The 22,951-nt window shown below is 34.2% G+C and overlaps 1 protein-coding gene across 7 annotated transcripts in view; it reads left to right on the top strand.

Annotated features, from left to right (window-relative positions):
• The window catches only part of POT1 (protection of telomeres 1), an 85,631-nt gene that overhangs the window by 11,915 nt on the left and 50,765 nt on the right, over positions 1–22,951 (top strand). For 5 of the 7 annotated variants that reach the window (XM_017818181.1, XM_017818182.1, XM_017818187.1 and 2 more), the window contains 4 exons: positions 3,206–3,316; positions 5,085–5,153; positions 6,314–6,428; positions 14,973–15,103. In XM_017818181.1, coding sequence (XP_017673670.1) covers positions 3,206–3,316; positions 5,085–5,153; positions 6,314–6,428; positions 14,973–15,103 — 426 coding nt within the window. The remainder of the gene's footprint in view (positions 1–3,205; positions 3,317–5,084; positions 5,154–6,313; positions 6,429–14,972; positions 15,104–22,951) is intronic. The other 2 variants (XM_017818184.1, XM_017818186.1) reach the window with 1 other exon arrangement.

Genomic DNA, 22,951 nt, shown 5'->3' with positions numbered 1-22,951 from the left:
TTTTCTTCATTGGCTGGGTGCTGGTGTTGTGCTTTGTCAGGAATAAAAGCTTGGTTTGATTAGCTCCAGGATAAAGGACTTCACACTAAATCGTAGACTAGTTTGGGCTGGAAGGCACCTTTAAAGATCATCTGGTTGCAACCCCCTCTGCCATGGGCAGGGACATCTTTCACTACACTGGATTGCTTCAAAGCCCCATCCAGCCTAATTTTGAACACTTCCGATGATGGGACATCCACAACTTCTCTGGACAAATTGCAGTCTATACAGATTTCTCAGTTCCATGGGATTTTGACAGTGAAGCCAGGAAGGGAGGTTCCTGAACTAATTTGCTAAATATACAAGCTGCAGAATCTTTTTACATTCAAAGAACAAATCAGTTTTGTCCCGATTAAAAATACAAATCCTGAACAAGGCACTAAGCAGTAGTTAGAAAATAAAAAGATCAGTGCTAAAGAGCTGAGTAGGAAACCACAACCCACAGGCAACACCCCTTAGATGGCCAGAGTGCATTAAAACCAGAGTTTGTTCTTCCACAGTGAACTGAACCTTCATGGTGCTTTCCACATGTCTCAAATGATCTTTTAAATTTGGAAGAACCTGAACATGAGGAAACAATGATTTCTGAAACTAGCAGAGCTGCAGTTCAGCAATTATGGACTAGATTTAATTTTAAAACACTACCAATTTTCAGCTGTTAAAAAGTTACTTTAGAGAAGTCCAGTACTTTCTGTTATTTGCTTGCAATTTCAAATTTTAGTGTTTTGTAATTTCCATATTGTTCTTGGCATACTGTAACAACTTCAGCTAAGTAGCCTAGTGAGAGGAGCAGGCTATTTCCAAGAATGTGAATAACAGTGTTGTCTCCTGAGAGTCTTCTCATTCTGTAACAGAATAACCATCAGGGAAAATATTGTCCTTCCTGTATTTCACACTTTTTGAATGAGGGAAGTGGGATTTCTTTTTGCTGTTTAAAGATGTTGGTTGAATCTGATAGTTTACCTATATATGTAATGTAATACTCTTCTGTTGAAAACCCACCAATTTATGTAAATACCTTTGATTCCCAAGCCAATTATAAGAACTTCTTAGCTAAAGATGAAATGGAAACTAATTGATATTGTAAACTCATGCAGCATTAAATTTCAAAACACTATGCAATATTACAAAAATTTTTTGCATGTTTGGAAACTGTAAGTCACAACCTGTTAAAATTGATTGTGAATTTGTAACAAATCTGAGAATATACCTGTTCTTTCTCCTAGTATAACTAGATTTTGAGGTTTGTGCTGTCTTTTTTTCCTCATGGAAATTACACAGTCCTTTGAAAGGTTTTGGGTTTTTTTTATGTCATGATACATATGGCATATGTATTACGTGAAAGTAATCAGTAGTGATTAATTCACAAAAAAGTTTCCATTTATTATCAACCTGTATACAGGCTGAGTCTATGTAATTCTGAAGTTCCTTCTGACAGAGGAGAACAGGGCAAGTCAAGTCAACTGTACAGAACTTCACTCCTGACTCAGCAACCAAGTCCCAGAATCTTGTGCAGCCTGCAATCTAATCAAATGCTGAAGTGGGAATAATAGCAAGGCGTAGCTTTTTAGCTGAAGGCTGATTTTACTATTGAAGGAACATACTGGGTAGCATCAGCTACAGTGAAAGGAAAGACACATACAAAAAAGTTTCCTAAAGCTTGTGTTTTTGTGTTTTTGTATCTGGAAAGAATGAAAAAACTTTCATATATGTTAGTAGGGTGGTGTCTTCAGAGATTCAAGGCATACTGAGTTATGGAATTGTTTTGACACATTTTAACTTAGCTCTGAGTGTAGCTTACTTCTAGGTGACTTCCTAGTACTTTTTAGACAAAATATACATTGTATTCCCATTTATGATACTACCTAAAAATCACCATGCCCTACAGAGTTTGATTGTGTATTAAACTGTCTGATTAAGCTTACATTTTCTGCAGAAATTTTTTCCCCTATGTTTTAATAACTAAATATATCACTGTCACTTGATCTAGCAGCCTTTCTTTTTCTTGCATGAAACATTAAGGTTTTGGGTCTTAAATCATTTAGAGTAGCATTGTCAGATTGCTGAAATAGCAAAAAAAGGACCGTCATAGGACAGTATTTGGCTAAAACTGTCAACTTTAATCAAAAAGCACTTTTATTTGTTGTAATCAAATAAACACATGAACGAAAGTAATTCAGTAAAAGTTTATGGAAGTGCTTTTGGTAGAAGCTTGAATAGAAATAGAATCCAAGTCTAATATGTTTATCAGAGTGGATCTCACTGGTACAGACCTGCTGTACAGTTCTTATAGCAAGGAAGCTGACTATAAAGGAATTTTACATTGTATCAGATACCTTTTTTTAATCACATCTGATTTCCTAAATGTATTTTATGTATTTTCTATCTTCTCCTGCTTTTTCTTTTTTATTTGGTGAGGCTGCTGCTAAAAGCGTGAGTTGCTGCTGGGACTTGAACCACGTACCTTTTAAATCCTCCTTTTCTTGTTCACTTTGTGGTGTCTGAGGAACTTTATACTGAAGTGAACTTTATACTAAACTGAAAGTGCAGTTATAATTGCTTGATGTGCCAGAATCTCAGAAGTTAGGCCAGAGAAGTTTATAATGTCTCTTTTGCTACCAGAAACCTACCTATTGATTGACCCACCTATTTGACCCTTAAGGAAGAAATTGGAAGATGTTAGTCCAAACAAAACAGAAAATATTTACAAGGAGAGTTTTTTCAAAGTGCAGCTGTAACTCAGTGAGAAAGAAGCTCCAAGAAAAAAGGGTTTTGTCACTGCTGATTCAATGTGTGATTTCTTTTCTACCTTAGTTAAGCTTAAACAGAAAGGAGTCAGTCTTCAGTGTATTCAAAGACAAATGATTCTTTTGCTTTATTCAGTCTGAATCTTCCCCTCTAGGCCTTGTCAGAAATAGCACTCAGTCACAATAGCATCAAGAGTGCAAAAATTTTAGCAGAATTTGAAAAGAAAAAAACTTACTGGCATTGGTTGAAAATATAAATTCCATGGGTAGAAGAACCAAATTAGTTTTTACAATTTGTTTGGTATTTTTGTTTCTTCAGTGTCTTGAGACTTTAGGGTGAAATTTCACATCACATACATTTAAAATAGAGCATGTGATACAGTCTGTGTAATTTTCTGTATATTATCCTGTCCCCATAGGACACCTTCATAGTTGCAGGATATAAAGTGATAAAATCGCCTACAGCAAGAGAGGATGGTAGACATGGTTGTCACCTGGAGGTGTCTGAAGAAGACGGATCAGCCATTTATGTACGTGGGTACCCGATTTTTTTTTATTACCCCTCCCCCCAAAATACTAAAATTAACATTTTGCTCTATAGTAGAGAAAACATAAAATCTATTAGAAACTAAAGTGCTACAGATCGTTTTACCTTGTTCATCAGGAAACAGTCAAGAAACGTTTGTGTGTGTGTGTGTGCATGCAGTTTTATAATAACACTAACCAAATTATTTCCCACTCAGCTACTTGTTGAGTGCAGAAATTTGGCTTTAGTTGGCTTTAGATAGATTCCCTAGAGCTGCTTAAATCACTGTTGGGCATAACACATTTCAGTAATGCAGACAAGGTAGAGGGTGCAAGAGTGGTTTCAGGTCTGTAATTTTTAGTTTTCTCAGGACTATGGGTTTGTACTGCTTTGACTCACATCATTAATTGTTGCATTTGAAATACATGAATTCCTAAATTCTAAATTTTTAAAAGAGAATTTCACTCTTTTCTCCTGAGTAAAATATTCATTCTTTTGTACTATTCTCACATTATTGATGTTCATTTTTATCTGTATAGTTGTTGTCTAATTAAATTTTAAGAATTTTTTTCTTTTTGTATTTCAGAAAGGCATTTTTATTTCAGAATTTACCTCTGTAGAAAATTAAAGCTTGCCACACAGCTCAGTTAGAAACTAAATGATTTAAAATGGTAGTGCAGACTGTTTCATTAAATTATCTGTTGATAGTGATTAAACATAGGTAAAAAGAGTATATTTCATTGAAGATAATAGATACCAAAACTGTGACCTGAGTCTGAACAGGTGTATCTAGACTAAAAGTACCTAAATTTTAGGAAATACAGGAGGCATTCAATTGAGCAAGACCCCAGGACATACAGTCTAATCCCAAGGACTATGAGCCACTCACTGAATGCCTGGGTTGTGCTGAGGAGATGTCTGTCTCATCATTGACCACAGAATGGAGCTTGTGGCACTTAATTTACTGACACACTTGTTGGATGCTTAACATTAATACCAACGATCAGACTTTTTGTGTGCTTCACTTTCTCAGTTGTGACTTTTGCCTCACCTGTTTAAAACAAAAAAAATGAAAGTAAAATTAGCTTCAGGAATGCAGCTGATGGTGGAGAGCGAAACCTCCCTAGCAGGAGTCTGTACTGCTGGGGCCATGCACAGCTGAGACATGGGACCCTGTGTCCAGCAGACAGGTTGTGGTGTAGCATCGGGATGGTAGCTGAGCCCTGTGTTTCTCAGAGTGGGTGGGTTTGTGCTGGCTTTTCGTCAAGTCACCAGGATTAGTTCTTTAAAAGACCTTACACTGACCATAAATCTGGCTTACAAGTATGGCTCAAAAAGCTTAGAAACTATTTTTAAATAGTATTTATCCCATTCTGATGAATTTACTTTGACTTTTTTTTTTATTTTATTTTCCCCAAAAGGAGAGTGACAAGTCGCTGAGAGTAGATCTGCTCTAAGCACTGACACATACAAAACCTAAACCCATTTACATTCTATGTTAAGCAAGTACAGTTTTAAATTTGTAGCCTACAACTTGCAAATGCTATTCTGCTGATGTGACCTAACTTATATTCAGCTCATACAATGTATGTATTATTTTGAAGTAGCTTTTGTCTACTGCTGTAACAGCAGTAAATATTTTTGTCTTCTGTGGATGAAATTTTACTAGATTCAGAGGTGATTCATATAGCAAAATTATCTATAGGGCTGTTTTATACTTGCTTATAGTGTTATATTTGCTTTAGAGTTATCAAATGTTGTTATATTTGCAGTGCCTTCAATTTTGCAATCAGATTTACACTAAACCAAGAACAGCTACTGCTTCAGAAACTGCATTTGTGGTGAGTTTATATTTGAGATGTTTTTAAATCACATGAGACTAACTGTATGTAAATAAGAATGTGTGGAATTCATTTTTGTTCCTGTTTAATTTACTTCCATGCTCTTATCCCTGCAGTCACTTGTTTTGCTTTTAATTTTGCAAATAATATACCTGGAACACAAAATAAAATATGAAAAAGTAGTACATTTTCTATACTTGCAGTATAGTTCCCATCTCAATCGCCAAACAGACTGCATGTGTGTTTAGAAAATACGAACTAGAAAGGTAACTATTGTTCTAAATAAGACTGTATGCTTGTGCTTTTAAAAAAGGAAATAAGGATCTTCCTTTGATTTAAAATCGGACTTCAGGTACTGATCTTAAAATTTGTTCTGATTTACTTTTTGGAACAAGCCTTTATGTGTCTAAATTAAAATTCTACAGGAAATAGTATATTAAAGGCATAGAAATTGGTTTATGAAATTTTATTGGTCCTTATCATGACGTTAAAGATTCAGTACCAATGATGATACAGCTTGTTATCATGTTAATTTTTTTAAGAGTTGCATTTTTTTCCCTCAGTATAATAATTGAAAACCATAGTTATCAAACACTTTGACAGAACTTACATGCTTTAAAAGAGTCTAACCAGCATGTATTACAACCTTGAGACAGAGGAGAATAGTCCTTAAACAGTAGAAACTAGTCCTTAATGTCTTTAATTCTCCAACAATTGTGCTATTTTAATTGGAAGATATGCACAGTGGCTGTGAGAGGTAAACCCTCTCCCAGCCCAAGACAGTGATTCTGTGTGGTGACACTGCCGATAAGAAATACAAAATTATTTATGTATGTGCTTTAAAAAGCCTTTTCAATGGACATGTTAAAATGGATCAGTAAAGAATTGTCTTTTATCGTTCTTAATTTTAATGACTTTTACTCACATGTTCATATATTGAAACTTACTTGAACTAACTGGTTGGTTGATTGTAAGGAAGGTGCAATCACAAAAAGAAATTAAATGTCTTATGTGTTTTCTGAATCTAAAGTGAATAAATATAAAGAAATAGGTAATATTTTTTTAAGACATGTCTGAGGATGAATGATGTTAAAAGACAAAATTGTGTGAATGTTTGAATAATTTTTCTTCTGTTTCTTCATTTTCTCATGCCTTTCCAGTCTATTGCTCCAAAATATGTGTATACTCCCTTGAATCAACTTAAAGATGGAACAATAGTGAATTTGTATGGCGTTGTGAAATTCTTCAAGCCTCCGTATGTTAGCAAAGGCACTGGTATGTACTATATTCAAGAGATTTTAAATCTCTTACTATGTTCATTAAAATATAACCAGAACAACAAATCCACATAATCTTTTTACCATGGTTCTCAGCTAATATCAAGGAAATGGAACAACAAATAGTTAAGGGATATCAGAGTCGGTTTAGGCAGAGTAGTGGAGATAGCAAATGAAGAAAATATTAAGCTAGTACTATCAGAGCAAAACAGGGAAAAGGACCTGTACAAAAAAAAATTACAAAAGCCCTGCACCTGTCCTTGTGGGAAAGGATTCTTGTGTAGCTGTGTGCAATTTTTCCTTGAGGTTTTGACAAGAAGTGTTATCATGTGCTATAAATATAGCAGTATATTTTTTACTTGTAAAGTTGTGGAATAACTGAATATTTTTTTCTTATTAGGTGAACACATTACTTATTGTGCTAGTTTTGCTAGGATTGTGCCCTTTGACTAGGTGCTCAGTAAGTACAGAGCTAGGTGACATCACTGCTGAATTTGGATAAGCGGTAGAATTTCGTACTTAATTCAGAATTAATCAAAATATTTTCTGCTTATTATAAAGTTACTGCGCATTTTGAAGTTGGATTTTTTCCCCCTTCTAAATGTAATTCTAATAAAACAAAAAAACCCAAACAGATTATGATGGTGATTTTTGATTTTTATGATCTTAATTACACATGCAGGTCTCTTAAATAATGTCACTAGCTGTGAATTTAGCTTCTAAATACAGAAATTTTAGAACTGAGAACCAAGAGTTAGTGGTTTGTCTGCAAAGCCTTTTGCGAACAGATCTGTTTGATCTTGCTCAAAACCTGCCAGCAACAGTCTGAAGGTGATGTGCTCAAGGCAGAGAGAGCACAACGCTTGCTCCGCCTGCAGTGGAGGTTTACTTACAGTTAGGTAGCTTAAAACAGCTAAAAGCTGCATAAACATGGTGGCACAGCTGAAAAAAGTTCCAGTCCCAGCTAAGGTTCAACTAATGGCTTCACTTTTTGAAGACCAAGCAATCTTCAGCCTTAGTTTGAATCAACTTGGTGTTTGAGTGGGAGGAACATCTGGGGAGTCTGTGCAGATTTGTGTCTGGCAGCTTCAGTATATTCAGCTGAACTCTGCTAGTATACTCTGCGCTGTGGGCATGCTTAAGTACTTCTTTTTGGGGCATATAGTATTCTTCTAGTTAAACAGATATACTGGTATGAAAGACCTTATTGACAGGAAGTACTTGCTCCCACTTGTAGGTGAAGTGTGGCTTTACTGTACTTGTAGCTGCAGTTTGGTCCAGCACTTGTTCACAGAACAGACAGGATGTGCATGTGCTGGTCCCTGGGCCATTGTTCAGCAAGTGTCAGCTGCACTGAAGGCAGCCAGCAGCCGTATTTAAGTTATGCAGAGCAGCATAGGATTTTTCAAGAATATATTAGATTAACTGAATAACTTTGGGGAACTCATCAGCATTTTTGCATAGTGTTGACTGTGTCAACAGAAGAAACAATGTATGGACAACACTAGGGCCCAGTGCCCTGCTCTCTGCAGGACAGCAGTGCTGTGCTTCCCATACAGTTAGTTGTGGAAATGTATTCCAATTACTGTTTCTTATAGCAGTTGGCATGGCTTGCTCCTAGGAAACCTTTCTGCTCCACATTCTTACACAACTCTGAGAAGGCAGTAACATTCCGCGAAATAACTCTGAAACATAAAAAAACCCAAGTCTGAAGAATATGGGATAATCAAATTTAAATGTTAACATTTAAAAATAGATGTAGTCATTAAGTTGGGAACTGAGCCAGTAATGGTCCATCTGTTTTTATAGCAAATATAGTGTGTGTTTGGTTTTTTTCCTTGTGACACTGTTGTACTATTATCATATTCTACATAGTCATTGATAACATTAAAGTTATAAATTGCATTTTTTAAGATGAAATATTATTTTGATTGGTTTATATAGAAAAAAAGCAAATGATAGTTGTTAGAGAAAGGTATGGAAAAGATAGATGTCACAGTTCAGAAAGTAGTTGCTGTTTGATAATACTGAACCCCAGTAAAAGCAGAGAAGTACAAATTCCAATTGTTTTACGTTAAGAAAGTTACAACACAACAGATATTCCTAGATGTAAATGAGGAATAATGGTAAGTGAAAGTACCTTCAAGAACTCAAAGCATTTAGACTTAGAAAACACAAAATTTGTTCTGACATCTAAATAGAAATGCAGATATTCATAAGATACTAAATTAAGTCTGTGCATGTTGGCTGTGAATATAGCAAATGTTTTAGCTGCAGTTAATACTTAAATATTAATATAAATACAATGATAACACAGTCTTTATGCTTTTTCAAACAGAAGGACCAAATTTAAAAATTAACAAAACATTTTATTTGTGTGTGAGATCTTACCACTGATACTCCTTCCTGCTTGATGTGCCATTAATCTGTAAAATACCTCATTGTAAAGGTGCAAGTATAATCTTGACCTGTACAGAGCAGAGAACAGTCATCTGGTATTTAAGGTTGATAGATCTGTTTTGCACAGGCTGCCAAACAGCATCTGTCTGTCACTGTAGCAAGCTTCTCAAGATCTTAATTTTGTGGTGGTGTCTGGTAAGTGCTTTATCTGTAATAATCAAGGATATTAGCAGTGATGAATGGAGGTTCTTTCCCCTTGAAAAATAAGAGACTCAGACTTAAAAGCAAATAATCAGACAAAACAAACCCCACAAAATCTTTTAAAGATTTTATTTTCTTTTTTCACATTGCTGACATCAAAAAGAGTAAGGGAATTAATCAAATATAGAAAGTACTATTTCTGCTTTTTGAGTAAATCATGGAAGGGCAGTTCTTAAAGGATCACATGGTTGAAATTTGTCATTTGTCTGCCTACTTTAGCAAAGACTTCAGAGAACATCCTGAAGACAAGAACTGGTAGCTGGAAGTCAGTAGGACTGCCATTTTTTCCAGATATGTAAAAACAATGGAGTTAAATGCACTGACTTTCCAGACAGCATGTCTCTGGAACAGCTAGGACAGATTTTTGCGAGTGAGTTACTCACTTCCATTTCATAAGTAGTAGAAACTTAATAGGGAAAATGATTATTTATTTAACTGCTCCTTCTTACATATATTAAGACTGTAGCTTTACACTGTGTTCCCACTGGAGTGGTACCCAGTTTAGCTTTATTAGTTTATATAATCTATAATTAAATATTCATCATTTCTATTACCAATTTTGCATTAGATGAATATTAAAACACTGATGAAGAAATGAATTTTCAGTATGAGCATAAATCGTTTGTTCCAGAGAAAGTTGTTTTAACTAAGCATGCTTCAACTCAAGACATGTAGTTTGAAATGTGTATACATGAGAACTTTGTGTTCTGAAAACTGTCTGAGGAAGTACTTCCAGTCCTGCTTGGTACAACAGACAGATGGGATTTTGTCTGCTAGATCTGTTGTGAGTGTTCAAAACTATATTCTAACTTTTTTTCTCCAACACTTTAAGAGTCTTAAGATACTTTAAATTTTTAACAAAGGTGATTTTCTCCTCTCTCCTCTTCCTTAATCCCAAGGACATCTCAAGTATTTAACCTTGAGATTTACTGTAAAAACAGTCCATATAGGAGAAAAAGAGCTTCTGTCTTTGTAGTGTCCAATTACAGAGATTATGTACTTGACCATGAAAGTTTTAGGACATTAGAACATGACATTACTGCTTCCCCAACTCTTTGTTTCATGTAGGTATTTGTTAGTGTTTTTCATAATGCAAGGAAGAAGTATAGCAAGAATAATCTTTGCTGCTGGTTAACACTGAATCATAGAAGTAACGTCCTATTTTCATGGAGAAACCTCTACGTAGCTTATTCTCTTAGATACATGCAGTATATTCATATGTCACATGTTGAATTAAACATTTTATCCTACCTAGACATGCATTTGGATTGTAACTATTTTATTTTTATGAAATATTTCTTAGAATCAAAATCAATAAAGGGTAGCATTTTCAGAAAACGCACTTCTAAAAAGCTTGAACGCTTCCAGGTCAGCATTCTACATGCTCAAAGTGCAGCTTAAGAACCATAAATCAGATTCTTAAGTGTATTTTAAAGCCCTACTTTTTTATTTTCAGTTTTTTATTTGATCTTGTGCCAAGCTCACCAACATATTTAGGCTAGAATTTGTTTAAAACTATGTAGCTGAAAGAATTTATTGAACTATACCAGTTGGTCCACTTCAATTAAAATAGTTTTTAGTAAGTAATAGCAAACCAACTTTAGAGTGCAAACCAAAATCTACAGTAGTTTTTTCTTCAATGTATTACATTTCGTTTTGTTTTTTTCCAAATCAAAATGTTGAGCATTTATTTAAATTTTGCAGAATGGAATAAAAACTGTTGCAGAGGTAAAGATAGTGATTTCATTTCTCGACCCCTGGGGGTTAATGTTCTGTTCCCTTCTATTCACAGTGGTTTGTATGCATTTCTTTTTTAAATAACCACGGTTTTTTATTTAATATAAAAGATTAAAAAAAATTAAAGGACATGAGAAAGTAATTAAACAGTTGAATAAATAGTTAATAGAAATCACAAGACAATCTCAAGTTACTTAGATCTACAATTTACAAATGATGGCATTAAAGCAGATGCTTAACAGATGTTAAGCCAGATGTTTCTGGTAGTTACTGAATTTTTATATTTCTAAAGGGTATCACCATGTTAGAAGTAACAAGCTCTAGTTAAACATCTTCAGTTTGATTCTTTAGAGGTTTTGTTTTGGGCTTCTGCAATACATATTTGTATATAAATAAATATACATACACATAGGAGTGTGCATATATTTATATTACTTCTTGTCTTGATGAATGTGTAGAGTAAATTAGCCGGTTCAGCTGCTTGGTGTTAGTACAGATATTTGTGTATTGAATGGCCTCAGTAATTCTTGAAAACATAAATAATGTTTCATTTAGTTATGAAGAGCGAATTTGCTACAGAAATGTCTGTCTTTTTTGTCTGTATTGAAATATAAGAAACAGAAGGCAATCTTTAGAGTCCCTAATTGCCAATGACATTGCCAAAAACCTTTTTATCTCTCTGCAGTGGAAGTTAACAAGTTCAGGACAGTGGGTTTTCCACTTAAATATTATTCAAGACTACATATGTGATTGCCCAGAAGGGGATTTGTAATGTGACCAATGCTTTCCCCCTTAAGAATTAATACAAGCATTCGTTAGGAACTGCTGAAGTCCTCAGTAAAACTAAAATAAATGTTTAATCAGTAAGTACTAAACAACTTGTCAGTCCTACAACATAAGTAACTACTAATAAGGAAAGCAATTCTGGTTTTCTTAGGATGACCAAAAAATAAATTTTTATGTGAAGCCGTGGGATTTGGGATTTTTATGTGTTTGTTGGTTTGTATGTATCTGTACACTTTGGAGAGATGGTGACTTTCTGAGCATGCTGATGACTGATGTAACACTCAGTGCATTTATGAAAGGAAAGCTATAACCTGAAGAATGACCCCAAACTGTCATGGTAGTGGAGGAAACTTTAGCTTTTCAATGGTTATTACAGGGCAACAAAACATTTGCATTTCAGACTATTTAAAGTCAGAACCTAAAGGCTTGTCAAATCAGCATTCTCCATGCAGATAATGTAACCTTCTACTGATCAGCAAATAGTTGTGGGGTTTTTATGAGATTAAATAAAAAACTAATTAATAAAGCAATTGTTTTCTTAAAGAACAATAAGGACTAGTCTGAAAGGATATAAAAAGCATGTAAAACAGATGCATCACTGTACTTTCATTTAAACCAAACATCGCTTATCTCTCCTTGTTTTCATAAAAATCAACTCTGGGGTGCTACAAGTAGCATCCTTACAGATAGCTGTCCATAGGTGGTGGTTCCTCACATGATGATAAGCCTGAGTGAGAATACCACTTCATAACAATTAAGTGTATTAAAAAAAATAGGGTTTCAGTTTTGGAGTTCTCTGTAGTGTCAGCTGAAATCTGGTGCTTTTACTGAGTCAATCTAGTATGAAAGTAAAAAGCTTTCTTTTATAGTATATAAATTTACTGAACTGTGCATTTGTTGTGTCATGTTTTTAAGACAGATTATTACAAGTAAAATGTGTCAGTGGTAAAATTTTCTTTTTAAAGAAAAATTAATCAGTGGAGTAAATTTCTAGAGTAAAGGAAAATTGACTTCAATATTTAAAGTTCCATTATTTACTTATTTATTTATTAGCTTGGTAACTAAGGGATTTTGCTTTGTTGGAAAGTGTGTTGAGAAAAATCAAAAGTTGGACCAATGACATTTACTGTATTGCTTTGCTTAACACCAGGACATTATTTAAATTCAACAGTTCTGTTTAGAGTTTGAATCATTTTTTTTCAGAAAAGTGAGTTCAGTCACTGAACTATAATGATGCTGTGGAAAACAAAATAATTTTCACATTTTAGCTGGAGAAGAAAAGACAGGTGGCTTTTGATTTTTAACCTTCAAAAAGGACTTGCTGGATGAAGATTTCATTAAAAGAAAATCAATCTTTATGCTTTGTTCTCAAATACCTTTACTGTAATTAGGTTTACTGTAAAAGTGATGTTTTGAGGTGATGATTAGGAATGGAAGACTAAAGTCACAGACAGAGAATCTGTGTTATGTAGATGATGTTTCTAGATATATAAAGCATGTGTAATATTTTATACTGCTTTGACTAGGATGGTGATCAGTCTCATATAAGTGTGATAACTGCGCAGAAAATTGAGACAGTGTGTTAACTTCTGCTATTAAATAGGCAGTTGCACATGTGTGAAGCTGACTAGGTTCTATAATCACAGCATCAAAGAGTAACCACCATTTTAATGTGGAGTATTTTTGTTATTTCACTCTTGATTCCAATGTTGGAGTCTATCAATGCACTGTAGCATGTTACCCTGTATCCTCAAAGGATTGTAATTCTATGAAACATAGATTTTTCTTTTTAATTGCTCATTTTGCTTGTATTTGCAGCTGACCTGTTAAGTTAACCTCTAGAATTCATACCCAAAGAAATACAACAATCCATCTTTGGATTACGGTAGTAAATACTTGCAGTTTTTTCAGTCTGTGACTGAGCAGTGTACATGAAAGCAGGTATTTTAATCCAGTCTAACATATCTGTCTTCATATTTGGGAAATCTGTTCACAGAGTTTACATATGACGATTGTTGTCTTTTGACTGCCTTCCTGTACCTTTTATATATAAGGCAAATCAGTCAGTTTTAGTGGACTGATAGCATTCTCTTTCAAAGCAGTCTAGCAACAACTTACATGTCTGCATCTCTTTAAAATGCATGATGGAGCTTTTATTGACTTTGTTTTAGAACTGTGACACCTTTGTTCAGTTCCCAGATATGTAAACTCTGGTTTAATGTCATTATCACTAACGGCCTCATAGAATTCTAACTAAAGGAAGGTGGGGATTTTGATCATTTGGATTTTTTTGCTTTTCTCTTTGGGTTTTTATTTTTGAGAGATGAAAAGGTGTCTGTCAGGGCAAGACAGATTTGAGTTGAGGAATTTACTTCATTGCCAGTTAACATAAACATTTAATAACTTATTCAGAAATTGAGAAACAAAGAGAAACATTTGAAAACTTAGGGAAAACACCTTTCCTCCACCACTCCCAGGATCAGCTTCACTCCAGACACTCCTCCTCCTCTTTCCTAGTCTCTACTCCCCTTGCTGTGGTTGCAGGTTACTGTGTCTCTTGGAGGGACAATGGGTGATGCAGGAGATTGGGGTCAGTAGGTAGCATTCTTCATGCAGGTGAACCAGCTACTATGTTGTGAAAGAGCAAGTGTGCTTTGACTCTGCTTTTATAAGCTGAAATGGAAAATACAGGTTTCATTTATGTCATCTGCAAATACTGCTCTATTCTGGGCTGGTTTGCATTGTCATATTTGTATCTTTTTTTGATTTTACTTTTAAAGTCATTAAACAGAAGTGCAGTTCTATGAAGTTTAACTTCAAAAGGGCATATTTCAGATTTTTGCTCTATTTTCTAACTACTGCTGTGTGACTGTATTTTTGCAGTATATATGTATCTCCTGCATATTTTGTTGAAGTGAAAGATATGTAATTTATGTTTTAATTTGCTTTTAGAACTTGTAGAACTCATTACCTCTTCAGAAGGCGGTGCAAAAATAAATCTTAGAAAAAAATTTCATAAGATTGTACGTATGCTCCATTTCTCCATTTTATGGAGAAAGTAATTGAAACTTGAAAGAATAGCATGCCTGTTGTAGACAGAAGAAAAAGGTTTGTGTATTCCTGGCTCACAGACCTGTGCTTAATCACAAATTTCATTTTCAGTTTTTTTGGCTAATTATCGGCAAGATGTGTCACACTTCAGTTGTTACGATACTGTAAAAAAATTAACTTTGGAAGAGTTACACAGATCATAGCAGAAAAAAAATTGGCCATACGGGTGCTCATCCCAAATTTAATATCAGTGTGTTAATAATTTCATAATGCCTGTTACTGATTCAGACACTTTTTCATTTTACAGATTATTGCTCAGTTGTAACACTTGTGGACCCATCAAATGTGAAGTTAACATGCACTCTTTTTAATGGAAATCCAGATTCCCTACCAAAAATTTACAAAGTTGGAGATATTGTTCGATTTCACAGAATAAAGGTATGTACTAGAATGTTGAGGGTTTATGTACTTGTTTTTCTGCAATGACAGGACCATAGGAATAATTTAATTCTACAGATACTGAAATTAACACTTGGAGATATTGGATAAAGCAGTTGATTGATAAAACAGCTGTGGTTATGGTATGGACCAAAACTGAAAGTAAACTATTTTTTTTTTTTCAACAACATTTATTAAACTACTTGATAGAAGTCATGTGATGATACTTCTAGATGAACAGAGTTTAACTGACATAAATGTGCACAATTTATTCTTCAAACTAATAGGATTAAGGAGTTTATTTAGGGCTTCCGTTGTGGAGCAGTTTAGGTCAGCTGGAGAGTTACTCCGGTAAAAGGAATCTGTCTGGCGTTGTTAATGTGCAGAATACTCAAGCTGCTGCTTCTCTGTTTTCTTGACTTACACCCTATTCATCTGTATCAAAGGTCATGCAGGAAACAGTGTTTATTAGCTTTGATACTGCTTCTGCTGGATGTTTTTCTTAGGTCTACTGCAATTGTATAAGGAAGAGGAACCACACTACAGGGACTAAATAGAAGTCTTGTAATGCTGGACGGTACTTAAAGAGGTGCAGAACAGGACCAAAAACATGATTTTACCATGTTGCATATTAATTTGCAACATAACCATACATAACTATATACTTTCTTTTTATGTAAAATAATTGTAGCAGAAATGAATAAATGTCATGAAAGAGGCCAGTGGAAAAAAATAGTTTGCATATTTGAACACTCTTGAGATATCTAGGAAGTTTAAGATTTTACAAAAGGATGATAAAAGGGATAAAGATCCGTAGTACTAAGCATGTACATTTTGATATGCTGTAGCAGGAGAACAAAGAAGAAAACCCCATGACAATAAATGTAAAAAGTGGTAAGATTTATCCAGTGTTTGAGTTTTGTACCACTGAGATTATTAAGAAAGAACTTGTTAAGATTCAGAAGCAGTCTTCTGTTATTCATGTATATCATAAATATTTACAATTGAGAGATAAGTTAGCTAGCCTATTCTGGGTTAGTATAAAGCTTCCTTAAGGTCATCTGTATGTATAATTAGAGAGGAATGAGACTGTATTTAGATTTTGAAGCCTTTGTTGTTAATCACTACTTGAGATGTGTTGTTAAGTCTTGAAAGTTCATTAATTTAACTTCAGATGGGAAAGTCTTATGCTAAATTTTAATATTTTCTCTGAATCTGTCACAGTGAGAGTTACACATATACACTTATTTCTGAAATTCAGTGGAGATAAAAACTTGTTTATTGCTTCTGAAAACAAAGTACATATTTTATAATACTTAAGTGAAAAAGGAGAAAGTAGAAAGGAGTCTGGTCAAAATAAAAGAATTGAAAAGTTGCATGGGTATGGTAGGTTAATACTGGATTTTTTTGAGGTATGGGAAGTACACATTAAAAAACCAAACAAAACCACTGTCTGGGAAGTTGTCTATGCACTCTCTTTTATGCAAACATAATACTGTCTCAGTTCTAATATTTATTTTTAACACAAACTTATTTAGGAAACCTACTGATATAGCACGTGTTAGGAACCTCACCGTTCTCTTGATTTGGCATCAGTTTTTTGAGGAGATCATTCTAGAATCCTTGTCAATTGGTACTTCACCATTCTCCAAGATGATGTTCCAGCATTTAAAGTTAGGGTCTATTAATACCTTCCCCATATATACTTTTTTTCTCATCACAGTTGAGCTGTTGTAAGTGGTTTCCAGTCCTAACAGACATTCAGCTGCTCACAATCCAAGCTGGCAGCTGGTTTAATTACTTTCTAAGTTAGAATGATCTAGAGTCACTAAATTGTCTTTTTCTGAATGGGAATGTTTTGACTACCTCTGACAAACAGGCTAACAAACAGGTACTTTGGAAGTTTTCATATCTAATCTGTGCAGGTAGAAATCTGACACAAAAGGCTGTTGCCAACTGCTGGGAATAAACTGGGATGGGGAGGACCTCTTCCTCTCTTTCACCCACAACCAGCATAGTAGGTGTGATTGCTGTGCAGCAGTTTTCAATTAAAAAAAAAAAAAAATCAAGTCTGACTGGAGTTCTAATTACACTTCCTCATTCACTCTCCTCTGCTTTTGTCTTCAGACCTTAATTACCTTCTATTCTCAAGAGTAGCAGAGGCCATAGTCTGTCAGAGCTGTGCTTAGCAATGAGGGCAGATAGATATACATAGTCCTTACAGCATGTAGTTTACATTTCGCCTGTCCCAGATATGCTTTTGATAGACTTCCAAGAAGTTGACGTTGATAACGAACATGTTTTAAAAATTGCTGCTTCCAGTTACACTCTCAGCTACTAACTTGTAGAGATGTTGCCAAGGTCCAATGGACAGACCTAATAAGAATTTGATGGAGAGGATTCTTTTGGGTCACTCTGCATAGAGAACAACTTTATTTGCTCAGTATTTGTTGTGGAGAAGGAAAATTTTAAGTGTGTTTGTAACAGAACTGAAAGATTACCTAGTTTTGGTTGCATTACTGTTAATATTTCTTGAAGTACATTTTTATGCATTTCATCTTATTATGATTTCTCATGAATTATAAAATTTAATGATTTGCAGTACTGTACTTGGACCTTCAACCACAGTCAGTGCTCTTCAGAGATTGCCGGGGGGGGGGGCAAACCCCTAAACCACCAGTTTAAAAGCCAGGCCTGAGATCTATTCGTCTTGTATCCTTCTACATTCATGGCAAAAGAGGAGTTTCCTTAGGTGGACTTTTTCCTGGAACTTTTTTGATATGGTTCACTGTGGATACTCTTAATATCTTAGAATTAATGCCTAATGGCTACGCTGTTAAAGAGAGGGAAGAGGCACTTCCAGTGAAGTGAATTGGCATTGAAGTGAATTGGTATTTCATTTCCATTTTAATGTTTGAGAATTGGAGAAAAATGAAGTGCATTCTTATTTATGTGTTCATTTTGTTCAGAGTAATCTAGTTCTTTAATACAGTCACTGTCCAGGATGTGTTCTGGTGGTTCTTTTTCCTGAATACACAGCATTGCAGAGCTGTGTGACTCATATGAAACACTTGGAGAATGAAGACCAAGGGAGTGCCCTCTCATAAACTTTACTTGGCATAATGCAGTCTCTGTACCAATTACAAAGCCTTAATCCTCTAGCTTTTTGATACTATTGTATTCTCCTCTTTTTGTGCCTTAACTTCTTCTGTACATAGGCTTCAGTTGCTGTAACAAATGAAGTAGAGTCTTAAAGTTGTCCGCCTGTTACACAGCACTATTTCATGACCGCTGCACTTATCAAGTCGTGCACTGCATAGGAAAATGTCCTGTAGAAAAATAGGGTAATGGAATGTGATATCATAACGTAAATGCACCATGATCTGAGCTGAGTTTGCACAGACATCAGTAACTGTGTCATCTACTAATTTTGGAATAATTATGGATTATAATCTTCTTGTTTTATTTTTGTGGCCAGATTGTAGAATCAGAGAATCAGAATCAGCGAAGGTTGGAAATTACCTCCAAGATCAAGTCCAACCTTTGACTGAATACCACCATGCCCAGTGCAGCATCCTAGATATTTAGAGAAACAGCAGGAAAAACAAATTCCTTGCATGCTATCAGTTGCATATTCATCTGATTCAAACTCATTTGATCTACAATATAAATGCATTGCCTCTTTGAGCAAAAGGATTTCATAGCCATGATATAGATGTTTATTCCTTCCACAGGTCAGCAGGTTGACAAGTCTAAGACATATGTTTTGCTAGAGAGTTTCTAAGCTGTTTGCCTGTCCACAGAGAAGTGGGAATCTGAATATCAAATATATGGAGTGTGGCTTCATAACAATGTGGAAGTATCACACTCCCTTTTTTGTTATCCTTTCTATTTCTGTTTTGTCTCTCTTCTTGTCCATCACTTGCCTAAACCTCATAATACTTACCATAGCATTCGTTCCACTGTTACCTACTTTGATCTTTGAGCCAGTCTGCTGGTATTTCCAGGAGCAATCTTACTTCTGTACTTTGCTAGCAGTTTTCCTTCTCTTTGTATATTCACTCCTTTAGTTTAATCCAATTTGTACGATGAAAGTTGATTTCTTTTCCTTCTTTCTATTTGATAGAATATAAAAGGCACTGAGAGAAAGACACAGAAGAAGTATTTGCTCACTTCTTATTCCTGGGTAGCTCTGGCCATAGCTGTCAGGTTGATAAGGATCAAAGTCTGAAACTTAGATATATAACATTAAACTTTGTCAGAATTTAGCTCTCAGACTCTTAGTGTCTTCTGACTAAATGTGGTCCAAATATATAAACTTGGCCAAAGTTAAGTTTGAGACTTCCTGCTAAAAAGGATGTCAAAGAAAGTATTGTTGTCTGTTGCACTGCCACCCTGTTTCCAAATTCTTGCTCTGAAGAGTGGAAGAAATTAAATTTCTTTTTACTAAACAGTAAATTGGATTCTTTTTAATACAGAGAAATCAACATTTTTCTCAGAAATACCAGTATTACTATTGCTTTTGACTTCCCTTCAAAAATTCTGTTAAGGCATGAAACTCACTTTGAATGGAATTTAAATTAAACACAAGTATTTTTCCTATAATAAATAACTTCAGGAAATACTGAGTGTAGGCAATGATAGTTTCTCTGTAATTTGAAGTATTAAAAATTTGCACATGTGTTTTCTGAAATTTTCATATCAGTACTTTTGGTCAAGTTACCTGATCATATTTTAAATACGTAGAAAATATTCCAAAATAGTAATTTTTTAGTTTACTAGAATTTTCTTAAATTTACCATGCCACTTTCTCTGAGAAGTATATCTAAAGTAGTATCACAATGCCGACTGTTTTCTAAAATTATTGTCAAAATAGTAATTATTTCAACCAGCTTAAGTATATATGCTTTTTGCATACAATTTTTTTCCAAAAATAATTGTATGTTCAGGTGAATTGAAATGGTAAATGAAATCTACAATGTTTTGGTCATTTTCTTCCTTAATTTGTATTTCCATTGCTGCAGATGTTTCTGATAATCTTATTTTGCAGACAGCAATTCTCAGGAATGCTAGAGAATAAGCTATAATTTATGGTCCCAATATCTAGGTGTGTTTATCATGTCTTCATAAAAATTCGTTTTATTTCCATGCGACTATCGTTGTTAACTTTCTTTTTGCAAGGTGCCTGCAGAGAGTTTTTGTAGTTCAATTTTCTTCTTTTCATATTTAAACATATTCAAAATGGCTTAATTTATACTTCAAATGGCTTCTCTGTTTCATTACTACCTCTGTTCTTATATCTGGAGGTACAAGTACACCAGGATTACATTATTAAAATATAAGAAAATGTAATCAGTATATTGTATTATGTAAACTTGTTTAGACTATTTACTTAAGATGAGAAAACATTTGCAAAAAACCCAAAATATACCAAATGCATTTTGGTGGGTTTTTTTTGATAGGAAACTTTTTGTCATACAAACATCAGTAACAATCATAAAAAAAAAATCTTCCTTCTTAATATAAAAACATATACATTATCTTAGTGTATGTAGTTTTTTGATATTCTGAGATGATCTGTAACTGCAGTGGTTTCACAATAGTCCTTTGCTTCTACAATTTAACAGTTTTGATAGAAAACTACCTTGGAGATGCTATTACTCCAGCTTTATACACTATTTACTATCACACTTTTCCATTTAGTGAGATGAATAACACCAGCTTCAGTTAAGAAAAAAAATCAGGTGTTTTAGGTTGCTGTAAATCTATTTATAACTATTTCAAGATTAGCTTCTTTTCAATAACCATATTCAAGATAGAGTTGTACCCCATAGAAATCACTAGAGTTTATTGTCTGTACAGTTTGTTAGGGTGACATTTCATCTATTGTTCTTTAGTTTACAGAAACTATGCCAAAGACTCCTTCAGTATGTATTGGAATTCACTTGTTTGCTTAGAACAAGGCAAATGCATTTTATCTGCTCCATTTTTGTCCTAGAGGATATTTTTATTTAGCAACCATTATTTATTAAAAGTATTTAAAATTCTCAAGAATTTTTAAAGTGATAGCTATCTGCCCCACTTCCCTGTTTTTCCCGCACACACACTCCCCCCACCAATTTAAAAAAAATATCCCCAAGGCCTCTAGAAATGACACAAAATGTACTGAAGGGGAATTGTTGTCAAATACAAAAGTCCGAGGTTGGCTCTTTTCCGTAAGTTTAATTCAATTTCAGAATCTCTTTTGTGGAAAATATAACACGTGTACAGAATCATTGCTTAACTTGATCTGAGATCTGCTTAAGAATGTCGTAATGGAATAACATTTTCCCATGGATTTTATTCATTTTACACTCCAGTGATCCCTCATTACTTTAGCAATGATTTGTTTTTAAAGGACAACTCTGGAGAGTTTCTGTTGACCATCATCTGTTCTGTGGGTCTGACATAAGTAATTTTCTGGCTATGAAATACTTTTTTCTGTAACCTATTCTACAATTACTTCTTCTGTTTCCTCTGTTGGTCAGTAAATAATATTGTTGAATTCTGTTTATCTTTGAGAGCACTCAGTGGCTTCTCTACCTTCCTATGCCTAAGGACATTTCATTTTCTTCAAGATCATTGGTAATATTCTCATCACGACAGTTGAGGTTTACCTTCTTATATATTTTATTTCTTTTGTTATTTTTTAATTGCCTTTCCATACATAAAGGCTGATTTCAGATTCACTAAATGGGTATACTGGGAGTTGTCAGAAGTACAGTATATTTGAAGACAACCTCCTGCATGCTCAAAATGTGGCATAAAGGATTTGGGAAAAAAGTAACGTAGCTTATGGTGAAATATTAGTGGAAACCCGGGGAGACAAATCATTTCCTGAAAAGTCTGGAGTCTTCACAGAGGACTAGAACAGAATTTTTAGTAAGAAAGAAGTAAAAATATTTTTATAATGATTTAAAACAATAAGTGAAAAAATAAATGAGTAGGTAAATTGCAAATTAAAACACTTTGAAAAAATTTGACATGTCAGATAAGATACTAAAAATACTCTTGAAGTGCATTTTGGTAGTGGATGAATGAGTAAAAATGATGAAAGAGTTTTCCTCCCCACTGGATGTTACCTGTTTAGAGAAGCTGTGGAATATAATGCCAGTAGCAGCAACTAAAGTAAATCTGTGTGTTTATATTAGATAACATCTTACAGTGGATTGGTTTTTTCCAGGTTGTGGGTAATGAGGCACAAATTGATTATGAAACTATTTATTTTCCTGATTGGTCTGTTGGCTTTTCATGTATTTTCAATATTTAAACATAAAGGTTAAAAGGTTAAAGCTTTCTAGTGTTTCACTGAAGGAAAACTACACTGTGAATTGATGTGCTCTATTGGTCAGGTCTGGAGAATGCTTAAGTAAATCAAAGTTTATCTTAGAGATGACCTTTAATGCATTTACGCATTATGTCACAGTAGCAGGGATTAAAGGAGTTCCTATCACCAAAATTGAATTGCTTTCCTTATGAATTTCCAAGATCAATGAATGTTTGATTTGTGTGCTTTTTAAATTTCAGTGTGTTTATAAAATATAGGTCAAAGTAATGGTGATCTTTTGCTAGAAAATGTTGCTGTTTAGAACTTCTGACACACATTTCGCATTCTGCACTTTCAAATCACTGGGATTTTCAACCATTTGAAAATTGAGCACTGGGAATCCTATACTAGATTGTCTCACAAATGCTATATTCATAAGTATTATCACTTATTTGGTAAGCAAATATTAATTAAAAAATTAATCTCAAAACAGTTTGAGATTTCTGGATAATGAGTCATACAGTACTTTGAGATATATGTAT

This window comes from Lepidothrix coronata, unplaced genomic scaffold (assembly GCF_001604755.1).
Source record: "Lepidothrix coronata isolate B3197 unplaced genomic scaffold, Lepidothrix_coronata-1.0 Scaffold66, whole genome shotgun sequence".
Lineage (NCBI taxonomy): Eukaryota > Metazoa > Chordata > Aves > Passeriformes > Pipridae > Lepidothrix > Lepidothrix coronata.
This window is presented reverse-complemented; position numbering and strand designations above follow the sequence as displayed.